General features: G+C 45.6%; 1 protein-coding gene across 1 annotated transcript in view; it reads right to left on the bottom strand.

Annotated features, from left to right (window-relative positions):
- The window catches only part of CEP112 (centrosomal protein 112), a 429834-nt gene that overhangs the window by 2460 nt on the left and 410842 nt on the right, over positions 1-16532 (bottom strand). The window contains exon 23 of the mRNA XM_049768363.1: positions 3076-3177. Coding sequence (XP_049624320.1) covers positions 3076-3177 — 102 coding nt within the window. The remainder of the gene's footprint in view (positions 1-3075; positions 3178-16532) is intronic.

Below are 16532 nucleotides of genomic sequence, written 5' to 3'. Positions count from 1 at the left end.
CCAACGCCCAGGCCCTAACACAGCTGGAGGCTCTCGCTTTCCCATCAATGTCCAGTTGGGGAGGCTGAGGTGGCTTTTATTATGAAATGATAGGAATGATAGGAATGAGATGAGAGGAGAAGAATGATAACAGAAACTCTGCAGGTGGTTATCTGCTTCCTTTCTTTCCTTTCTCCCTTCTTTTCCTTTCTTCTTCCCTCCTTCCTTTCTTCCTCCTTTCTTCCTTCCTTTTCTTCTTTTTCCCTCCCTCCTTCCTTCCTTCTCTTCCTTCCCTCTTCCTTCCCTCTTTCCCTCCTTCCTTCTTCCCTCCCTCCCTCCCTCCCTCCCTTCCTTTTTTCCTAAAAACAAACCCAAAACAGCTCCTTTTCTTTAGGGGGTGAACAACACTTGGCTGTGCTAAGAAATCACTCTGAACACCCATCAGAGTCTGGTGGGACTCTGGAGATCAGAAGTGGTGTTGGGAAATCGAATCTAGGGCAACCCTGAGCAAGACAAGTGTTCTCCCTACTATATTATAGCTCTGACACAAAAACATAAATTTCCTTATGAGAGTCCCTTGCCCCCATAGAGAATGTGGCTAAGCCCCATGACTAAACCCTTCCTATGTGGACAATCTCTTACATGTAGAAGGAGAGTTCAGCAAACAGGGCTTAGCTTATAGGAACATCAGTAAATGAGCTCCTCAAGTTTCAGAGATGACCTGACTTTTTACTGGGGGGCTGGAAAAGGGATGACTCAGATTTGCTCTATGGTTCACCTTCTCCATTATAAATCACTGGTGGGTGGCCTCAAATCCTATCATTTGCTTTATCTGTGAATACGCTTGTTGAATACCTAGTAGGGGACAGACACTGTTCTTGGCATGTTCTTGGAATCAGTCTCTCTCTCTCCTCTCTCTCTCTCTCTCTCTCTCTCTCTCTCTCTCTCTCCTCTCCCTCCTCTCTCTCTTCTTCCTCCTCTCTCTCTCCTCTCTCTCCTCTCTCTCTCTCTCTCTCTCTCTCTCTCTCTCTCTCTCTCTCTCTCTCTCTCTCTCTCTCTCTCTCTCTCTCGGAGTTTTCCGGAAAAAAGTATGTTTTCAATTTCAAAGTGTATTCCAAATAGGATCATGGGAACTCTTTCTCAAGTTTGAGTTCAAACACTATCTGAAAAATGAGCAATGTAAAAAAAAAATGCATGTTGCAACACAAAAAAGGAGTTTTAAAGAAGTAGCTATCTTAATTAAAAATGTTTTGGGGGCTTTACCCAGTGGTGCTCTGTGGAGACCCCTGGCAGTGCGCAGGAACTATATACAGTGCCTGAGGTTCAAATCAGGGTCAGTGAGATGCAAAGAAAGTACCTTAGTCATTATCCAACCTCCCCAGTCCAAAGAAATATCTACCTGTAAATCATTTTTTCCCGCACATTTCATGAACTTTACCCAAGAACTACATATTTCAGCAAGAAATATTTAACCCCGCTGTTTTGACAAACCTGGTCATTATTCTGCTTTGATTATTTTGGGGAGGGAGTCATACCTAGCTGTGCTCAGGGACTCACTCTTGGTTTCGCCTTCAGGAGTCATTCCTGAGACATACAGGGGACCATATGTGGTGCTGGGGATCGAACCCAGGTCAACTGAATGCAAGGCAAGCACCCTCCACGCTCAGCTATTGCTCTGGCCCTACATAGTCTTTAACATGCATCTTGTTATCTCTAACTGCTCTAGAAAGTCCACCAGGAATAAAAGGGCTGTGAGTTAAGTTCTTGTCCCTCCTCTGCTGGGCACCTTTGCATATGAGGGAACAGCCATATGCTAAAAGACACAGAAGGTGTGGAGGCCCCAGAGGGGGTGGAGGTTGTATGAGAAAGAACACTAGGGATACATTATGTTATCTATGGCCAATCTTCTCAATTTCAGGAGTGTTTTTTTAGATTCTACTTTTTTTTAACAATAGAATCTAGTTTTTTTGTTTGTTTGTTTTGTTTTCTTTTTTGGGGTTACACCCGGCATTGCTCAGGGATTACTCCTGGCTGTCTGCTCAGAAATAGCTCCTGGCAGGCACGGGAGACCATCTGGGACACCGGGATTCGAACCAACCACCTTTGGTCCTGGATCGGCCGTTTGCAAGGCAAACGCTGCTGTGCTATCTCTCCGGGCCCAGAATCTAGTTTATTTAAGGATTATTTATTTTGCTTGTGTTTAAATATAAATTCATTATAATATGCAAAGAAAATGTAATGCTCTTTAAGAAGATCAGTTAGCAATAGGTCAATTTCTTTGCAAGTAATTTTTAGTTAACTATTATTTTTAGGGACTTTTATTTAAAGCATTGTGATTTCACAGTTGGGTTTTAGACATCCAATGTTTCAGCATCAGTCCTACCACCAGTGTCAACCTCTCTCCATTAATGTTCTCAGAGTCCATCCCAAGCCACCACCACTGCTCCCCCCCACCCCACCCCACCCCACCCCACCCCACCTGCCATCATACCAGGCCCATTTTAAAGTTTGCTTGTTCAACTTTGGGTCTCATGATTTCACAGTTGTTGACTCTATGGCTTGGATATTTAGTTCTGTCCTTGTTTTTTGGGCCACACCCGATGACACTCAGGGGTTACTCCTGGCTATGTGCCCAGAAATTGATACTGGCTTGGGGGACCATATAGGATGCCTGGGATTGAACCAAAGTCTGTCCTGGGTCAGCTGTGTGCAAGGCAAATGCCCTACCACTGTGCCATTGTTCCAGTCCCAGTTCTGTCCTTTCTTAACACTACCAATACACCTGAGTTCCTTTGGCCCCTGCCCCCCATTATTTCACAGTTATCTTTCCTGCCTTCCACTTTTTTTTTTCTCTTTTCTCACTCCGGGGCCCAGGTGTTTTAGAGACTTTTAAGATGATTTACTGTATTTGTAAGAAAAAATATATTAAATAACTCCTCCCCCCAAACAAATAAATTTGTTCATCCAAACAAGTTATCACATTAATTTCTGGACTAATTAAACTCATTTGCAAGTTACTTTTCAGGATCTGGGGATCAGAAAAACCCTAGGGAAATATGATTATTTTTTATGAAATATAATAATTCTAGCAATTACCTGGGACTTCAGGGAAGAGATAGTGTCTTCCAACTCCTGTCTTAGGGAAGCTGGCATCAACCCTTTGAATTTCGTCTCATATTCTTGTCGTATGTAGGTGATCTAAAGCAAAAAGGAGAGAAAAAGAAAACTTATTCTTAACTTTTTCTTTATATCAAAACAATGATTTTGTTTTGAAGGCAAGAAATTCCAGAAGAGTTTCTATTCAGCACAAAGGTAAGGGTATTGCTTAATGCATGGACTTATACGCGGCTGTACAGGTGAAACAAGAGGAGACATGGTCATAAACTGGAAAAGGAACATAACTTTGTGAGTTTAAGGCAGACACAGACAATTCCCAGAATTAATGATTTCTTCCAAATGAGCACTGGAGAAATCCAAGGCTGTTCCTTCCTCCCCATGCATGTTATGTGCTGTATGAACTCTCTGCTCTCGGTCAGAATGTGGTTAGAGTCCAGACTACACCAGACATTTGAGGACAATTCATAGGAAGTTATTGGATGAAAACAATAACAGAACATCTGGGTGACTGATTGAATCCCTGAAATAGCAGCTGTTAATGGAAGATAATTTACTCTGTTCCTATGCCATCTAGCACTTCACAGGAACTGGAGCAGAGTAGAGAATCCTGGTATTTCTCTCTGGATGGAATCAGAGCCAACTAACAGAGAGAAGAGTAAGTTCTACAAGTCCTACAGATACAAACAAGGCAGGCAGAACACCTTTGGAGTAGAGGACCTGGGTGGGACGTGGGAGGAAGGACTGTGGCAATATCTGTCCTGGTGTCCAGTCACAGCTGTGCCTGCACTTCTCTCTTGCCTGACAGGAGGAGCGACAGGAATTAAAAAATACCCACTGAACAGGCCAGAGGGATAGTAAGTGTAGCAGGTAGGGCAGTTTCCTTGCACATAGCTGACCCAGGTTTGATCCCACACATCCCATATGGTCCCCCAAGTACCAAAGGAGTCATTTTTTTGGGGGGAGGGGCTATTTGGGTCACACCTGGCTGCGCTCAGGGGTTACTCCTGGCTCTGCACTTAGAAATTGCTCCTGGCAGGCACAGGGGACCATATGGTAGTAGTCAGTCCTAAAACTCTCCCTTTGGGAGCCGGAGAAGTAGTACAGCAGGGAAAGCACTTGACTTACATGTCTTACATGAACAATCTTGGTTCAATTCTTGGCCTTACATATGAAACCCATCTCTGCACACAGAGCCAGGAGTGATCCTCGAGCACAGTTGGATGTAGCCCAAACCAACGAACAAAACACTCCATCCAGCTGGACCTCAACCAATGAGAAATACATGGGAGGGTTCAGGAAGGCATAAGGATAGTTCTAATCTGGCTGGACTAGTTTCCTTTGGAGGGGTTGAGAGAGGCAGGGAGAGGCAGGCAGGAAGGGGTGTGGGGAGACACGATAGCAGACGAGAAGGCAAACAGAGGGCCTGGGAAGTCCCTGGGCCTCTGGACAGCCAGAAGGTTTGGTCTGAGCTTTTGTGGGGTAAAAAGTAGAGTTTGCAGGTGTGACATGGAATTAAACATGGTTTCAGGAACCAGAACCAGAGAAAGAACAGTCAGAGATGGCGCACAAATGCTCAGAGGCGCCAAGCAAGGAAGCGGTGTCTTCTAAGCGAGTTTATTTTTAGGGCTGAGGTTGCCTTGTGTTACCACAGCAACTTTAGAGAGACATTTGAGGCTCGGAGCACCTCACAGAGAGAAGCTTTGCGCTGAAATCTCAGGGCAAGTGTCGATACTCCCCCAGCTTCCTGACAGGCCTGGAAACACCTTGCCCCTCTCTCCTTCCTCCCAGTAGGGCTTTAGAGTCCTTTGTGCCATTCTGATGAGGGAGGCGTGGGACTCAGGACAGGGGCCCTGAGAGACCACCAGGCTGGGACCTAACAGAGAAAAGGTTGAGGGAATGGACTGGTTCCTGGAAAGATACCACAAATGTCTGCAACTGTGAAGTTGGAGGCCTGAGGAGGATGACACTGGCTTAGATCTGGCACTTTGATTTGGCCGGGAGCATCTACCTTCAGCATGGGGGCACTTCAAAGTATTCCTGATGACCAAGACAAGACAAGTGTGGGAGTGGTTAGAATACTCAGAATCCTCAAGATTCAGAATCTCAAAGAGCCAGAGAGCCTGGGGGAAGGGCCCAGAGAACACTGGAGGAACTGAACACATGCTCTGCTTGCAGGAGGGCCAGGTTTAATCCCTGGCACTGCCTGGTCCCCTGAGCAAGCCCAGGAAAAAGCCCTTGAATATTAAGCTGAGAGGTACGAGTTCTGCTTGGGAGTATATGGCCTCAAACCAATACCCTCCCAATTAAAAATTTATTTATTTATATTTATTTATTTTTTGGGGGGGTCACACCCGGCAGCGCTCAGGGGTTACTCCTGGCTCCACGCTCAGAAATTGCTCCTGGCAGGCTCGGGGGACCATATGGGATGCCGGGATTTGAACCAATGACCTTCTGCATGAAAGGCAAAGGCCTTTACCTCCATGCTACCTCTCCAGCCCCCCAATTAAAAATTTAAAGAGAAGAATGATTGGAGTTGGATAGACTGGTATGCCTGGAACCCAGAGTCTGTCTTATGCCAATAAACTTCTGGGGTGAGGCCTTTTTGTAATCAGGTCAAGGATTTTTTTTCCCATTTTCTCCATTTTTCTGGACCTATGCAAACATTGGCGATTGCCACTATCACACCTTTACTATAGTTTTTTACTCCTATCCTTTAAGGAAAAAAATACAACTTACTGAACTTAAAAACAAATTACTGTAGTAGAATGCCTGTCTCGAAAACAGGCAGGGGATGGGAAGAAGGGAGGGGGTAATGTTGCACTGGTGAAGGGGGGTGTTCTGGTTATGACTGTAACCCAAATATGATCATGTTACTTAAATAAAAATATATTTAATAAAAAAATAAAATAAATTTAAAGAGAAGCAGAGGTCAGAGTGTTACCAGTACATGACCCACATCTGTACCTATTATTTTATTTATTTTGTTTTTTTGGGTCACACTTGGCAGTGTTCAAGGATTACTCCTGGCTTTTGCTCTCAGAAATCACTCCTGGCAGACTCGGGGACCATATGGGATGTCGGGGATCAAACCTGGGTTTGTCCCAGGTTGGGTATGTGTAAGGCAAATGCCTTACCCAGTGTACTACCGCTCCAACCCTGGATTTGTTTTTTTGTTTGTTTGTTTGCTTGCTTGCTTTTGGGCCACATCCAACTGTGCTCAGGAATCACTCTTGGCAGGGCCTTGAAAGACTATATATGGTGCCAGGGATCCAACTGGGGTCTATTGTGTGTAAGATAAGCCTGCCCATCTCTTGCATTCCTTTCCCCTCCATCCATTTCTGATTAAAAGGTTTAGGAGGCAAACAAGAGACTCACTCAGGTATGACATGCATGCAGTAAACACACGAGAGTATAAAAGCTATAGATGCTCTCCCTGCATCTCTGAACTAGAGATGAAAAGTAGAAGCCACAGGATCAGAGCAATAACACAGCGGGGTAGGAGTTTGCCTTGCACATAGCTGACCCAAGTTCTATCCCTTGCATCCCATATGGTTCCCCAAGTCTGCCAGGAGTGCAGAGTCAGAAGTAACCCCTGAATATTTCTGGGTGTGGCCCACCCAAATACACAGACTCCCACATACTCACAAAGACATAGAAAACCAGAAGGGCCAGAGCAGTGGCGCAGTGGTACGGCATTTGCCTTGAACGCAGCTGGCCTAGGACGGACCATGGTTCGATCCCCCGGCAGCCCATATGGTCGCCCAAGCCAGGAGCAAATTTTGAGCTCGAAGCCAGGAGTAATCCCTGAGCATCTGGGTGTGCCCCAAAACCACCACCCCCAAAATGAAACCCAAAGAAAAGCAGAAGCCACTGAATACGATGGACAAATGTGGCTTTCAGAGGCGCTCACCTTGTATGGGATGGAATCAGTACAGTGCACAGTTATGAGTTTTGTCTCGCAGGCAATTAATTTAAGAGGCTTCTCCTCCACTCAGCCTCCCCCATTCTTTTCCATGGTAGGAGGAATGACACATGGTGAGGGGCTTGTCAAATGTAATTTTATTTTTTTTAAGTTTAATACTTTAGGTCAGAGTGATAGCACATCGGCAGGGCGTTTGCCTCGCAAGCGGCTGACCTGGGACTGACCCAGGTTTGGTTCCCCAGCATTCCTCATGGTTCCCCGAGCCTGCCAGGAGTAACCCCTGAGCGCTGCAGGGTGTGGCCCAAAAACATAAATAAATAAATAAAGTTTAATACTTTAATCCATCTGCCAAAAAATGTCCCCACACTGGCAAGCTAAGGTCATCTCCCGAAGAAGATAAGCCCTGCCCAAGGTCATGAGGACGATTATATAAGGAAAGAATATAGGGAGGTTCCAGCTTTCTGGAACTTTAACATGACTGGTTATTATATAGAGGTACCTTCCTACTGCTTCCTGATAGGCTACCTGGCATGGCCATGTAGCTTGGGGCAGTGTCTATGGAAATAGGTTTGTGGAGATCTACACCCATGTGTTTCTTACAAAATGGCATCTCTCCCTGCTCAGAACCTGAGAAGAAGCCTGCCCATGTGGCCTTTACAAGATGGTGTCCCTCCTTGTTCAGAACCCAGGTCCCAACATTCCCTCCTCTTCTTATGGACCTGAGTCAAATCTTTGAATCTCCTGAGTTCTCTCATCCTTGTCCCTACATGTGGGGACATACTGGGACCTTAGCACCTTAATCAGGGAGGTTTTCCCGGGTGTATCAAATGGGGTGCCTGGAATTGAACCCAGGTTGGCTATGCACAAGGCAAAAACATCCTGCCCTTCTGTACTATGACTGTGATCCAAGTGTTACATCTTCCCTGGTGCCATGTTTGTTTTAGGTCTAAGACTGGGTAACCAGAGTCACCAGCAGTCTGGGGATGCAGATTGGCCATACTGTGAATGTCATTCTGGGGTGCTGATAGCCATCAGGCTAGGATGGAGTGAGGGCAGTACTGATCATGGAGCCAGTTCAGAAGAAGGGGAGCCAGAACCATGAGGGAAATCAGGCCCTTCTCCAAGCTGCACTAGAAATGACTCCCACCCTAAGATTTGTCAACATGGGCCAGACGTTCTGTTACCTGTGACCCAAACTAAAACCACGCAGAATGTGCTTTAATTTTCCTTGCCCCCTGGTGACGCATGCGCTCTACCACTGAGTCCTACTGCCAGACCACGTGTTTTAACTTGCATTTGTGTGGCACGAATTTCTCCAGGAGTCAGCAACATTGGGCTTGCAGAGCAAATCAAGCCCACTCCCTACTGCTGTCAGTAGTTTTTTTTTTTTAAACAAATGTAATTTATTTAAGATTTTTCAAGACATTCAATACACAAGACAAAGTTGAGTTGGCATGTAGATAAATATAAGGAGGGTAAGAGAGAGTAGATGAAAATGAGAATCAGACTTTTTTGGTTACTTTGAAACAGAAAACATTAACTCTGGACCAGCACAATAGCACAGTGGGTAGGGCATTTGCCTTACATGCAGCCAATCCAGGTTCGATCCCCAGCATCCTGAGCCTGCTGCGCTCAGAAATTGTTCCTGGTTTGCTCCTGGCCATATGGGACACCGGGGGATTGAACCATGGTCCTTCCTAGGCTAGCGCTACCACTCTGGCCCCACTGTAATTTCTGAGCATTGACAAATGTGCCCCAATATCCTAAACAATAAAATCCCAAACCAATAACTTTATGCTTACTATTAGCAGAAGTTAAGGAAATTGAAGGGAAACCATAAGACCTGCTGAGCATTCAATCTATTTAAAAAAATCTATTTTTTAAAAAAGAGAATGACCTTATTTTTGTTTTAATTCTGAGGTCACACCAGATGATGCTCAGGAGTTACTCTTGGCTCTGCATTAAGAAATTACTCCTGGCAAGCTTAGGGGACCCTATGAGATGCTGGGCATTGAACCTAAGTTGGCCATGTGCAAGGCAAATGCCCTACCTGCTATTGCTCCAGCAATAAATAAATAAATAAATAAATAAATAAATAAATAAAGTTTTATTGAAACAGAGTGGAACTCACTCTGCTCCCACACTATGGCAAATAATAATGGCAACATTGAGTAGTAAGATGGCCTACTCCCACCCCCTTCCCTGGCCTGCAAAACCTCAAAACAATTGCTGTCATTCTTTTTAGAAAGTCAGCTACCCCTTTTCCCCTCTCACAGAAGACTGTGAACTGTACAAGGTAAGACCTTGTCTTGTCTATTGTGCTGACTATTGTGGTCTCAACCCTGAGCGTGGTGCCTGGCATATGGGGCGAGGGGGGTCGGTCCCAATCAATCTTTGCTGGATGGATGAGTGAAACCCAAACCTCAGCACGCACCACCGCTTGGTGTGAAGTCGGGCTTTGTCTTAAGATGAGAGAGGATCTTCAGAAAAGTCCAGAGTAAACTAATCACAAGACCTTCCCCATGGCGGGCAGCGGCCTTCATCAGCACTGGGGCTGTGGAGAAGCAGGCAGCTTCAAAGCAGAGAAATCGGACGTAAACACCAGGGCGCGCAGGGCTGCTGAGATCAAAAGTGATCTTCTCCCGGCTCAGCGCTCCCCTCAGCATTTCTTCCCCCTTACTCACGACTGGACTTTTTCACAGGGTGGGAAGTAAAATGACTCACACGCTCCTCTTGTTGTTTTAATTTTTTTTCCCTTTCCTGAAAATAAATCCCAGCTTCTCTCTCACTGGAGTAGATTCACTTTGTTTCTGTGTCTAGCCCTTTTTCATCCTAAAAATGTCATTCCTAATATTTAACTGTGTGGGAAGACCTTACTTCCTTCCATGAAGGGCTGGTCCCACTCCCAAAAGGATTGTGATTGGTGCTTACCTTTGTGGGGGAGTGGGAATAAGGCAAAATGGGGATTTGGGGAGTCGGCATGTCTAGGCCGTTCTGGGAACTGAACAGGTAGCCTTCCAAGGATTCAGGCCTGTGAGTCAGAAAGAGTCAGTGGACTCAGGCTTTCTCAGTAGAGTTTCTGAAAGGCTTTGGAGAACCCTTGCCCAGGGAGGCCAGGATTTTTTTTTTGTTTGTTTGTTTTGTTTTGCCTTTTCTAGAGCCTGAATTTCCTTCCACTGGAGATTGGTAAGCTCATTTAGGCTGTGACTAGACTTCTGTAAAGGTGGTTCCATCACCAAAGGACAAAACCCCAACAAGATGCTATGGGGAAGTCAGACATTGTGGGAAGGTCAGACACTGTAGGGCGGTCAGATGCTATGGAAAGGTTAGATATGATGGGAAGGTTATACTTTGTGGGAAAGTCAGATAGTATGGGAAGGTCAGATATTGTGGGAAAGTGAGATGGTATGGGAAGGTCAGACATTGTGTGAGGGTTAGATGCTGTGGGAAGGTTCAGATACTGTGGGAAGGTCAGATGCTATGGGGAGGTCAAATGCTGTGGAAAGGTCAGATGCTATAGATATGTCAGAGACTATAGAATGGTCAAATGCTGTAGGAAGATCAGACACTATAGGAAGGTTAGGCACCATGGAAAGGTCAGATGCTAGGTATGGGGAAGTCAGATCTGCTGGGGTGCTAGGAGCTCGAGTCTACAGCTATAATGAAGTCTGGGACCTGTCACAGGAACCAGCAGTAGATGCCAGAGGGGAAGCTTTGCCATCAGCCTTGAGCTAGAGGATGATAACTGCTGGGGACAGGTGGGTAAGTCAAATGGAGGAGCTCTCTGAGGAAGGTAGAGAGAACAGGACATTTTCAGGAGCTGAGACTAGACAAGAGGGGCTGTGGGGGTGTGAGTGCAACTGGCCACCACATCTGTCACTGCCCATTGTTGACCTAACTCTGCTGCTGTGGCCCAAGAGACAGGTGTCCTTGTGTCCCTCTACTCCTCTCTCCCCCAACTCCATGTTTCCTCATTGAATCTGCATGCTGGGCCTTCCCAAACAGAGATGGACCATTCTTCCATCAGTGACACATACTACTCCCCTAAAGGAATCTCCAACAAGCTCCTACAGCACAGGGGAAGAGGAGGTATCAGGAGAAATGAGAATTGGCCGGAGGTGGGATGGACATTAAGAGAGAGGGGAGCACAATCTTGGGGTTCACAAAGGAAGGGGATACTCCAAAGTGGTAGTAAAAGAGAGACTACTGCTATCACTCATCATACATGTCACCACCAGGAATGGAACAGAGTCTTCTAGGTTAGTCATGAGAGTTTTGAGGAGCAGCGAGAGAACATCCAGGTTTGATATCCAGCACCCTAAATAGTCTCCAATCAATTCTCTACACAGCTACCCATTCTCTCTAACATGCAGCGCTGTGTTCCCTCTGTATCCAACACTCCAGTGACTTCTGACATGGAAGGACAAGCTGTATGTCACACATCATCAAAGTATCTTTCTGGTTAATTGCAGACTAACGTATTCCAGATTCTTGGTGGTCTAGAGAGGCCCACAGTCACCATGGAACTCCCATTCCATTTTGTGCCTCATGCCAGTGTGTGAGGTTGGGCCAGGACTGGCTGTTCTCTTGGAGCACCAGATCTAGGATGGGCTGACCTTAGTTTTCCAGTGGACTAAGAGCCCCTCGCTTCGAATACCCCCAAATCTGGTATGTGGAGCTGTTCGGATGACTATGATCATTGATGGAGTCCTTTGTAATGCACATCAATTTCTCACTAGCCTCCTGCCAATTCTTGGTGGAACTGGCACCTCCATGAGGGCCCTCTCTGTGAGGCACAGTAGCCCCTCTGCTGATTCCAGGCCGAGCAAGATTCCAGGCCTGAGTCTTCTTTATCCCCCAAATCTCTACTTTGACTCTATGTTGTATTAATTATTAACTATAAAGTCCTAGTTGTGCATGGTGGATGGATGGTGAGGACTTTCTTGGCCTAGCTCGGTGCCTAAAGCCCCTACAGCTTGGTGGGTCTGTTGGTATCAGGGTGATGGCGAAGAAATGATCCACAGCAGCCAGATGAAGTAAGTAAAGTTTTTTTTCTCAGGAGAAATGTAGCATTATTACAAGCTAACCTCCATGTACACATTTTTCATATGGCCTCTAAGCTAACCAGCCTCTCTGCACCCAACCTGTCACGTACTACTGGAATCTATCTTCACTTTTCTGGGAACTCCCTCAGGGTAGGTCTTCTCTGTGTCACTGGACATCCATGAAAATCACTTGAGATTTCATCATGGTTGCTTTGAAGTTTGAAAACATCATAAAAACAATTCCAACGAACTGTTTTTGCCAATATCGAAGTGTTTTGGCAACCTCACGAAGGTAGGCTGGTGTCTGTGTGAGAAGGAAATGGCGGTGGTGGCAGGGGACAGCAGTCTTTTAGGAGAGATGAGGGGGTGTTTTCTATTTTTACTAGTCAGATAAACTGGTCATGACTATTAACTTGGCCTGGTCTATTTGGGCATCTACAACACCAGCATCTTTTCTGGTAGGAATGGTTTTATGTAATGAATCTCTGGTAACTCAAGGACATTGTTCCCGACAAAGAGGGAACCAAGGCCATTACAGGGCCCCCATGAGGGAAGAGCAACAGCACCTCAGATGTAGCAATCACCCTCCTTCCTCTCCGGATCTGTTTTTCATTCCAATTTTCACTAGAGGGCTCTTCCAGGAATGCAGCGGCGGTGCATTCTTGAGAAAACTGTGGCCCAGATCTTATTTTATTTTATTTTTTTGAACAAACACATCAAACCGACAAAGGTCAGAGAAAGAGCAGGAAGATTTTGTTCTTCCATTTGAAGACATTTCTTTAATATATCTTTTTAAAAAATGTACTGAGATCTAGAAATGGATTCTGATGAAGGCAGAAGAGAATTCTAGGCAGAATCCAAAGACCAAGGGAAAACCTTCATCACTGGGATGCCTTTAGACTTGAACACAATGGCAGAGGAAACTATTTAAGATTAGAAATCTGTATCAAACCACCACCAAAAAATACACCCCCCCCAAAAAAAAAAGCCATCCTCAACCTGGTGTGCTAATGTGGGAATTTATTCCTCAACCTTATTGGTATTCAAAAATGGATTAGCTTGGAAACTTCTTTTTTTTTAAGATTATATTTATTTATTTGGGGGGGGGGCAAATTCAGTGATGCTCAGGGATTACTCCTGGCTCTGAGCTCAGAAATTGCTCCTGGCAGGCTTGGGAGACCATACGGGATGACGGGAATCGAACCTGGCTGCGTCCTGAGTTGGCTGCATGCAAGGCAAATGCTCTGTTGCTGTGTTATCATTCTGGAGCATAAAAACTTCTAATAATTCATTTTTGGGGGTTTATTTTGGGCCACAACACCTGCTCTCAGTGCTTACTCCTGACTCTGTGCTGAGGGACCACCCAAGCAGTGCTCAAGGGACCATATGGGATGCCATGGATCAAACTCAGATGGGCAGAATGCAAGTGCTCTACCTGCTGTATCATATATCATATCACTTGAGCCCCTACACTGACACTGATTAGCAGAAACAAACACAAAGGCATCTTTCCTTATTTTGGTTGAATTCTAGAGGGATCTATAAAAAAAATCTCAGCTTAGTAGGACATCAATGAGAACTCCACTTGCACTTGTCATTTAAAACTTGAGTTGGCAGTGGAAAAAAACTAAGGTTTGGGGCTTAAAGGGTACTATTTTATTGCATCAAAGCTAGACTTTTCTCTTCAAACTCCCTCTCCAGCCCCAGCTTTGAGAACATATTTTAAAAATATATATTTTTGGAAAAAATATCTCCTTTTTAAAGATTTCCTTTGAGAGCATCATTTTTTTCTTTACTTCAGTGTGTTTTTTTGAGAAAATTAATCTTGCTTCCTCCTGGCCTTCAGAAGATTTAAAATCCATGAGGAGGTGTGGGAGAGGCCCGAGTTACAATGTCAAAGGACATTCTGTGAACTTGCCTCATGCAGTGACCGTGAAAACGAGAGTGGGGACTGTTCCATGATCCTGGGTTAATAGATACTCTCGATGCCTTCAGCCAAGAAAGGATTTGATGAAGCAAGTTTTCCTTAAGATCTCTCTGAGAGTTCTTTAAACTGAATTCACCTCGGGTGGGTTTAGCTGTGTTTCTGAGTCACATGATTTGATGGTAGAATGTACAGCTAAAAAAGAGTGTGGTCCAAGAGTTAGGAGTTCTGGTCTTAGTGCAGATGGAGACCATGCTGGGTTCTGGAACAATCTTCTGAATGGATACAATGCCAAGACAAAGGGATGGTCGAATTTGATGGACTAGTCTGCCTCAGGGCTGCTTTCAGACAGACTGTACCGAGGGAGAGGGATAGGCATAGAATAATCACGCTCATCTGTGGGATAGAAAGCAGAAGATAGTATGGAAATATCCAGGGACAATAGAGACGAGGGCCAATCATGGTAGGAAGCTTGCCACAAAGGGGCAGTTAGGCAGAGGAGGGTTCACTATGGACAGAGTTGGAAATGATCAGTCTGGACAAGCACTGGGTACTGGGCCAGAGCCATAGCACAGCGGTAGGGTGTTTGCCTTGCACGAAGCTGACCTGGGACATACCCAGGTTTGATTCCCGGCATCCCATATGGTCCCCCGAGCCTGACAGGAATGATTTCTGAAAGTAGAGCCAGGAGTAACCCCTGAGCACTGCCGGGTGTGGCCCTCCCCACCAAAAATATCCCCCAAATAAAACAAAACAAAAAACCACTGGGTATTGAAAGAAGATAAAGTAAAAGGCATGAGACTCCTTCAGTAATAAGATTGCAAAGTGTCTAAAAGGAAGAAAAACGGGAGGGAGGCAACAGGGGAAAAGAGAGAGAGGGAGAGAGAGGAGGAGGGAGAGGGGAGAAAGAGACAGAAAGAAAAGAGGTCTGTTCCAGAGGCAGGCAGGGGAGACAGTATGGATACTGAGGACACTGGTGGCAGGAAATATGCACTGGTGAAGGGTGCTGGATATTGTATGACTGAAACTCAATCATGAACAGCTTTGTTACTGTGAAAAACACCTCCAACTGTATTATGAACAACCTTGCAAAAATAAACTAAATAAAGTAAAAAAAAAAAGTCTGTACCTCTTCTTCCTCCACTCTGTATCCTGGAACTTGAGACATGCATTTCTGTTACTCAATTCCTTCTTCCCCTCTCTTAATCACTTATTTCTTTTCTTTACAAATTGATATTCAGGCGGCCACACTGATTTGTGCTCAGAGCTCACTCCTGGCTCTACCTGGTCTTTTCAGCATGGATCCTGCCTAGGTCCCCACTCACAGGGCAGGATTCTGCTGTATTTTTCTCCTGGCTCTGGAGATTGGGGAGCTGAGAGTGGGGTGCCAATTTAGCAGGGTTTTGGGTGCTTCTTTCCTGGCACCACAGAAAACCACTTTCCCACTGCTGTACTGCTATGTCTCTGAGGCAGACACACCGAGGTCTTAATAGACTAGTACTTCTTATCTCAGCAATGTCACCTCAGGACTGTAGTGGATCCTGCCCACCCCCAAAGCATCAGCATTTAGGGCAGTCCCACCTGAGCTTTGGGGGTGCAGGTATAATTGGGCCCTGTGCCAGCCACCTCCACTGGCATACCACACTTTTATTTGGCTTATTTTGGGGGGCCATACTTGGTGGTTATCAAGGCTTACTCCAGTACTGCATTGAGGAATCATTCCTGGTAGGCTCAGAGAGCCATATGGAATGCCAGGAATCAAACCTGGCTCAGCCACATGCAAGGCAAGCACTCTCCCTGCTGTGCTATTACTCTGGTTCCCACCACATAGACTTTCCCATGGGGTCACTGAGTTGCTTTTCGTTTACCTACCAGCCCTATAGGCATGGACAGGAGGGAGGGAGCATCCTCTGCCCAGCAGCTGGATACAGCTGGCCTGGATTCTGATGTCAACCCCCTATCTAGATGACTCAGGACACAGGTGAGAGGCCACTTCACCAGTCAGATTCATAGGCCTGACCCTCACCTCTTCCCTGCCCCATGCCAGCTCCCTTCTAGTTGAGAGCTGGGGTCTTGTGAAAGGGAGCCCATGACTTCAGTGAGTTGTGTGGTAAAGCATCGCCTCCCCTCTGTGGACTGGCACTCAGGCTTAGGTCTAGAAATTACCAGACATCCTTGCAGGCACATGGAGGAATATCACCAGGAATGGGTCAAAATCAAGACAAGCATGAAAATGTAGAGAAAAGTTCTAATTGATTTGGTCACAGAGTTTAGTGTCCCAAGCAAAACCTGTATTCCTTCTCAATCACATGACGCCCCATTTTTGATTGTTTAAACCATTCTGGATTTCAACTTGCTCTTTCTAATCATTCCTTTTTGTTCGTACTTGTTTATTTTATTTTGGGGCCACAGTTGTGGTACTCAGGGGTTACTGCTGGCTGGACACTCAGAAATCACTCCTGGCAGTCTTGGGAAACCATATAGAATGCTAGGAATCAAACCCAGGTCAGCTGCATGCAAAACAAATGACCTACCCACTATGCTA

The sequence above is a fragment of the Suncus etruscus genome, chromosome 1, assembly GCF_024139225.1.
Source record: "Suncus etruscus isolate mSunEtr1 chromosome 1, mSunEtr1.pri.cur, whole genome shotgun sequence".
Lineage (NCBI taxonomy): Eukaryota > Metazoa > Chordata > Mammalia > Eulipotyphla > Soricidae > Suncus > Suncus etruscus.
Note: the sequence above shows the minus strand (reverse complement) of the source record. Positions and strands in the feature narration are given on the sequence as shown.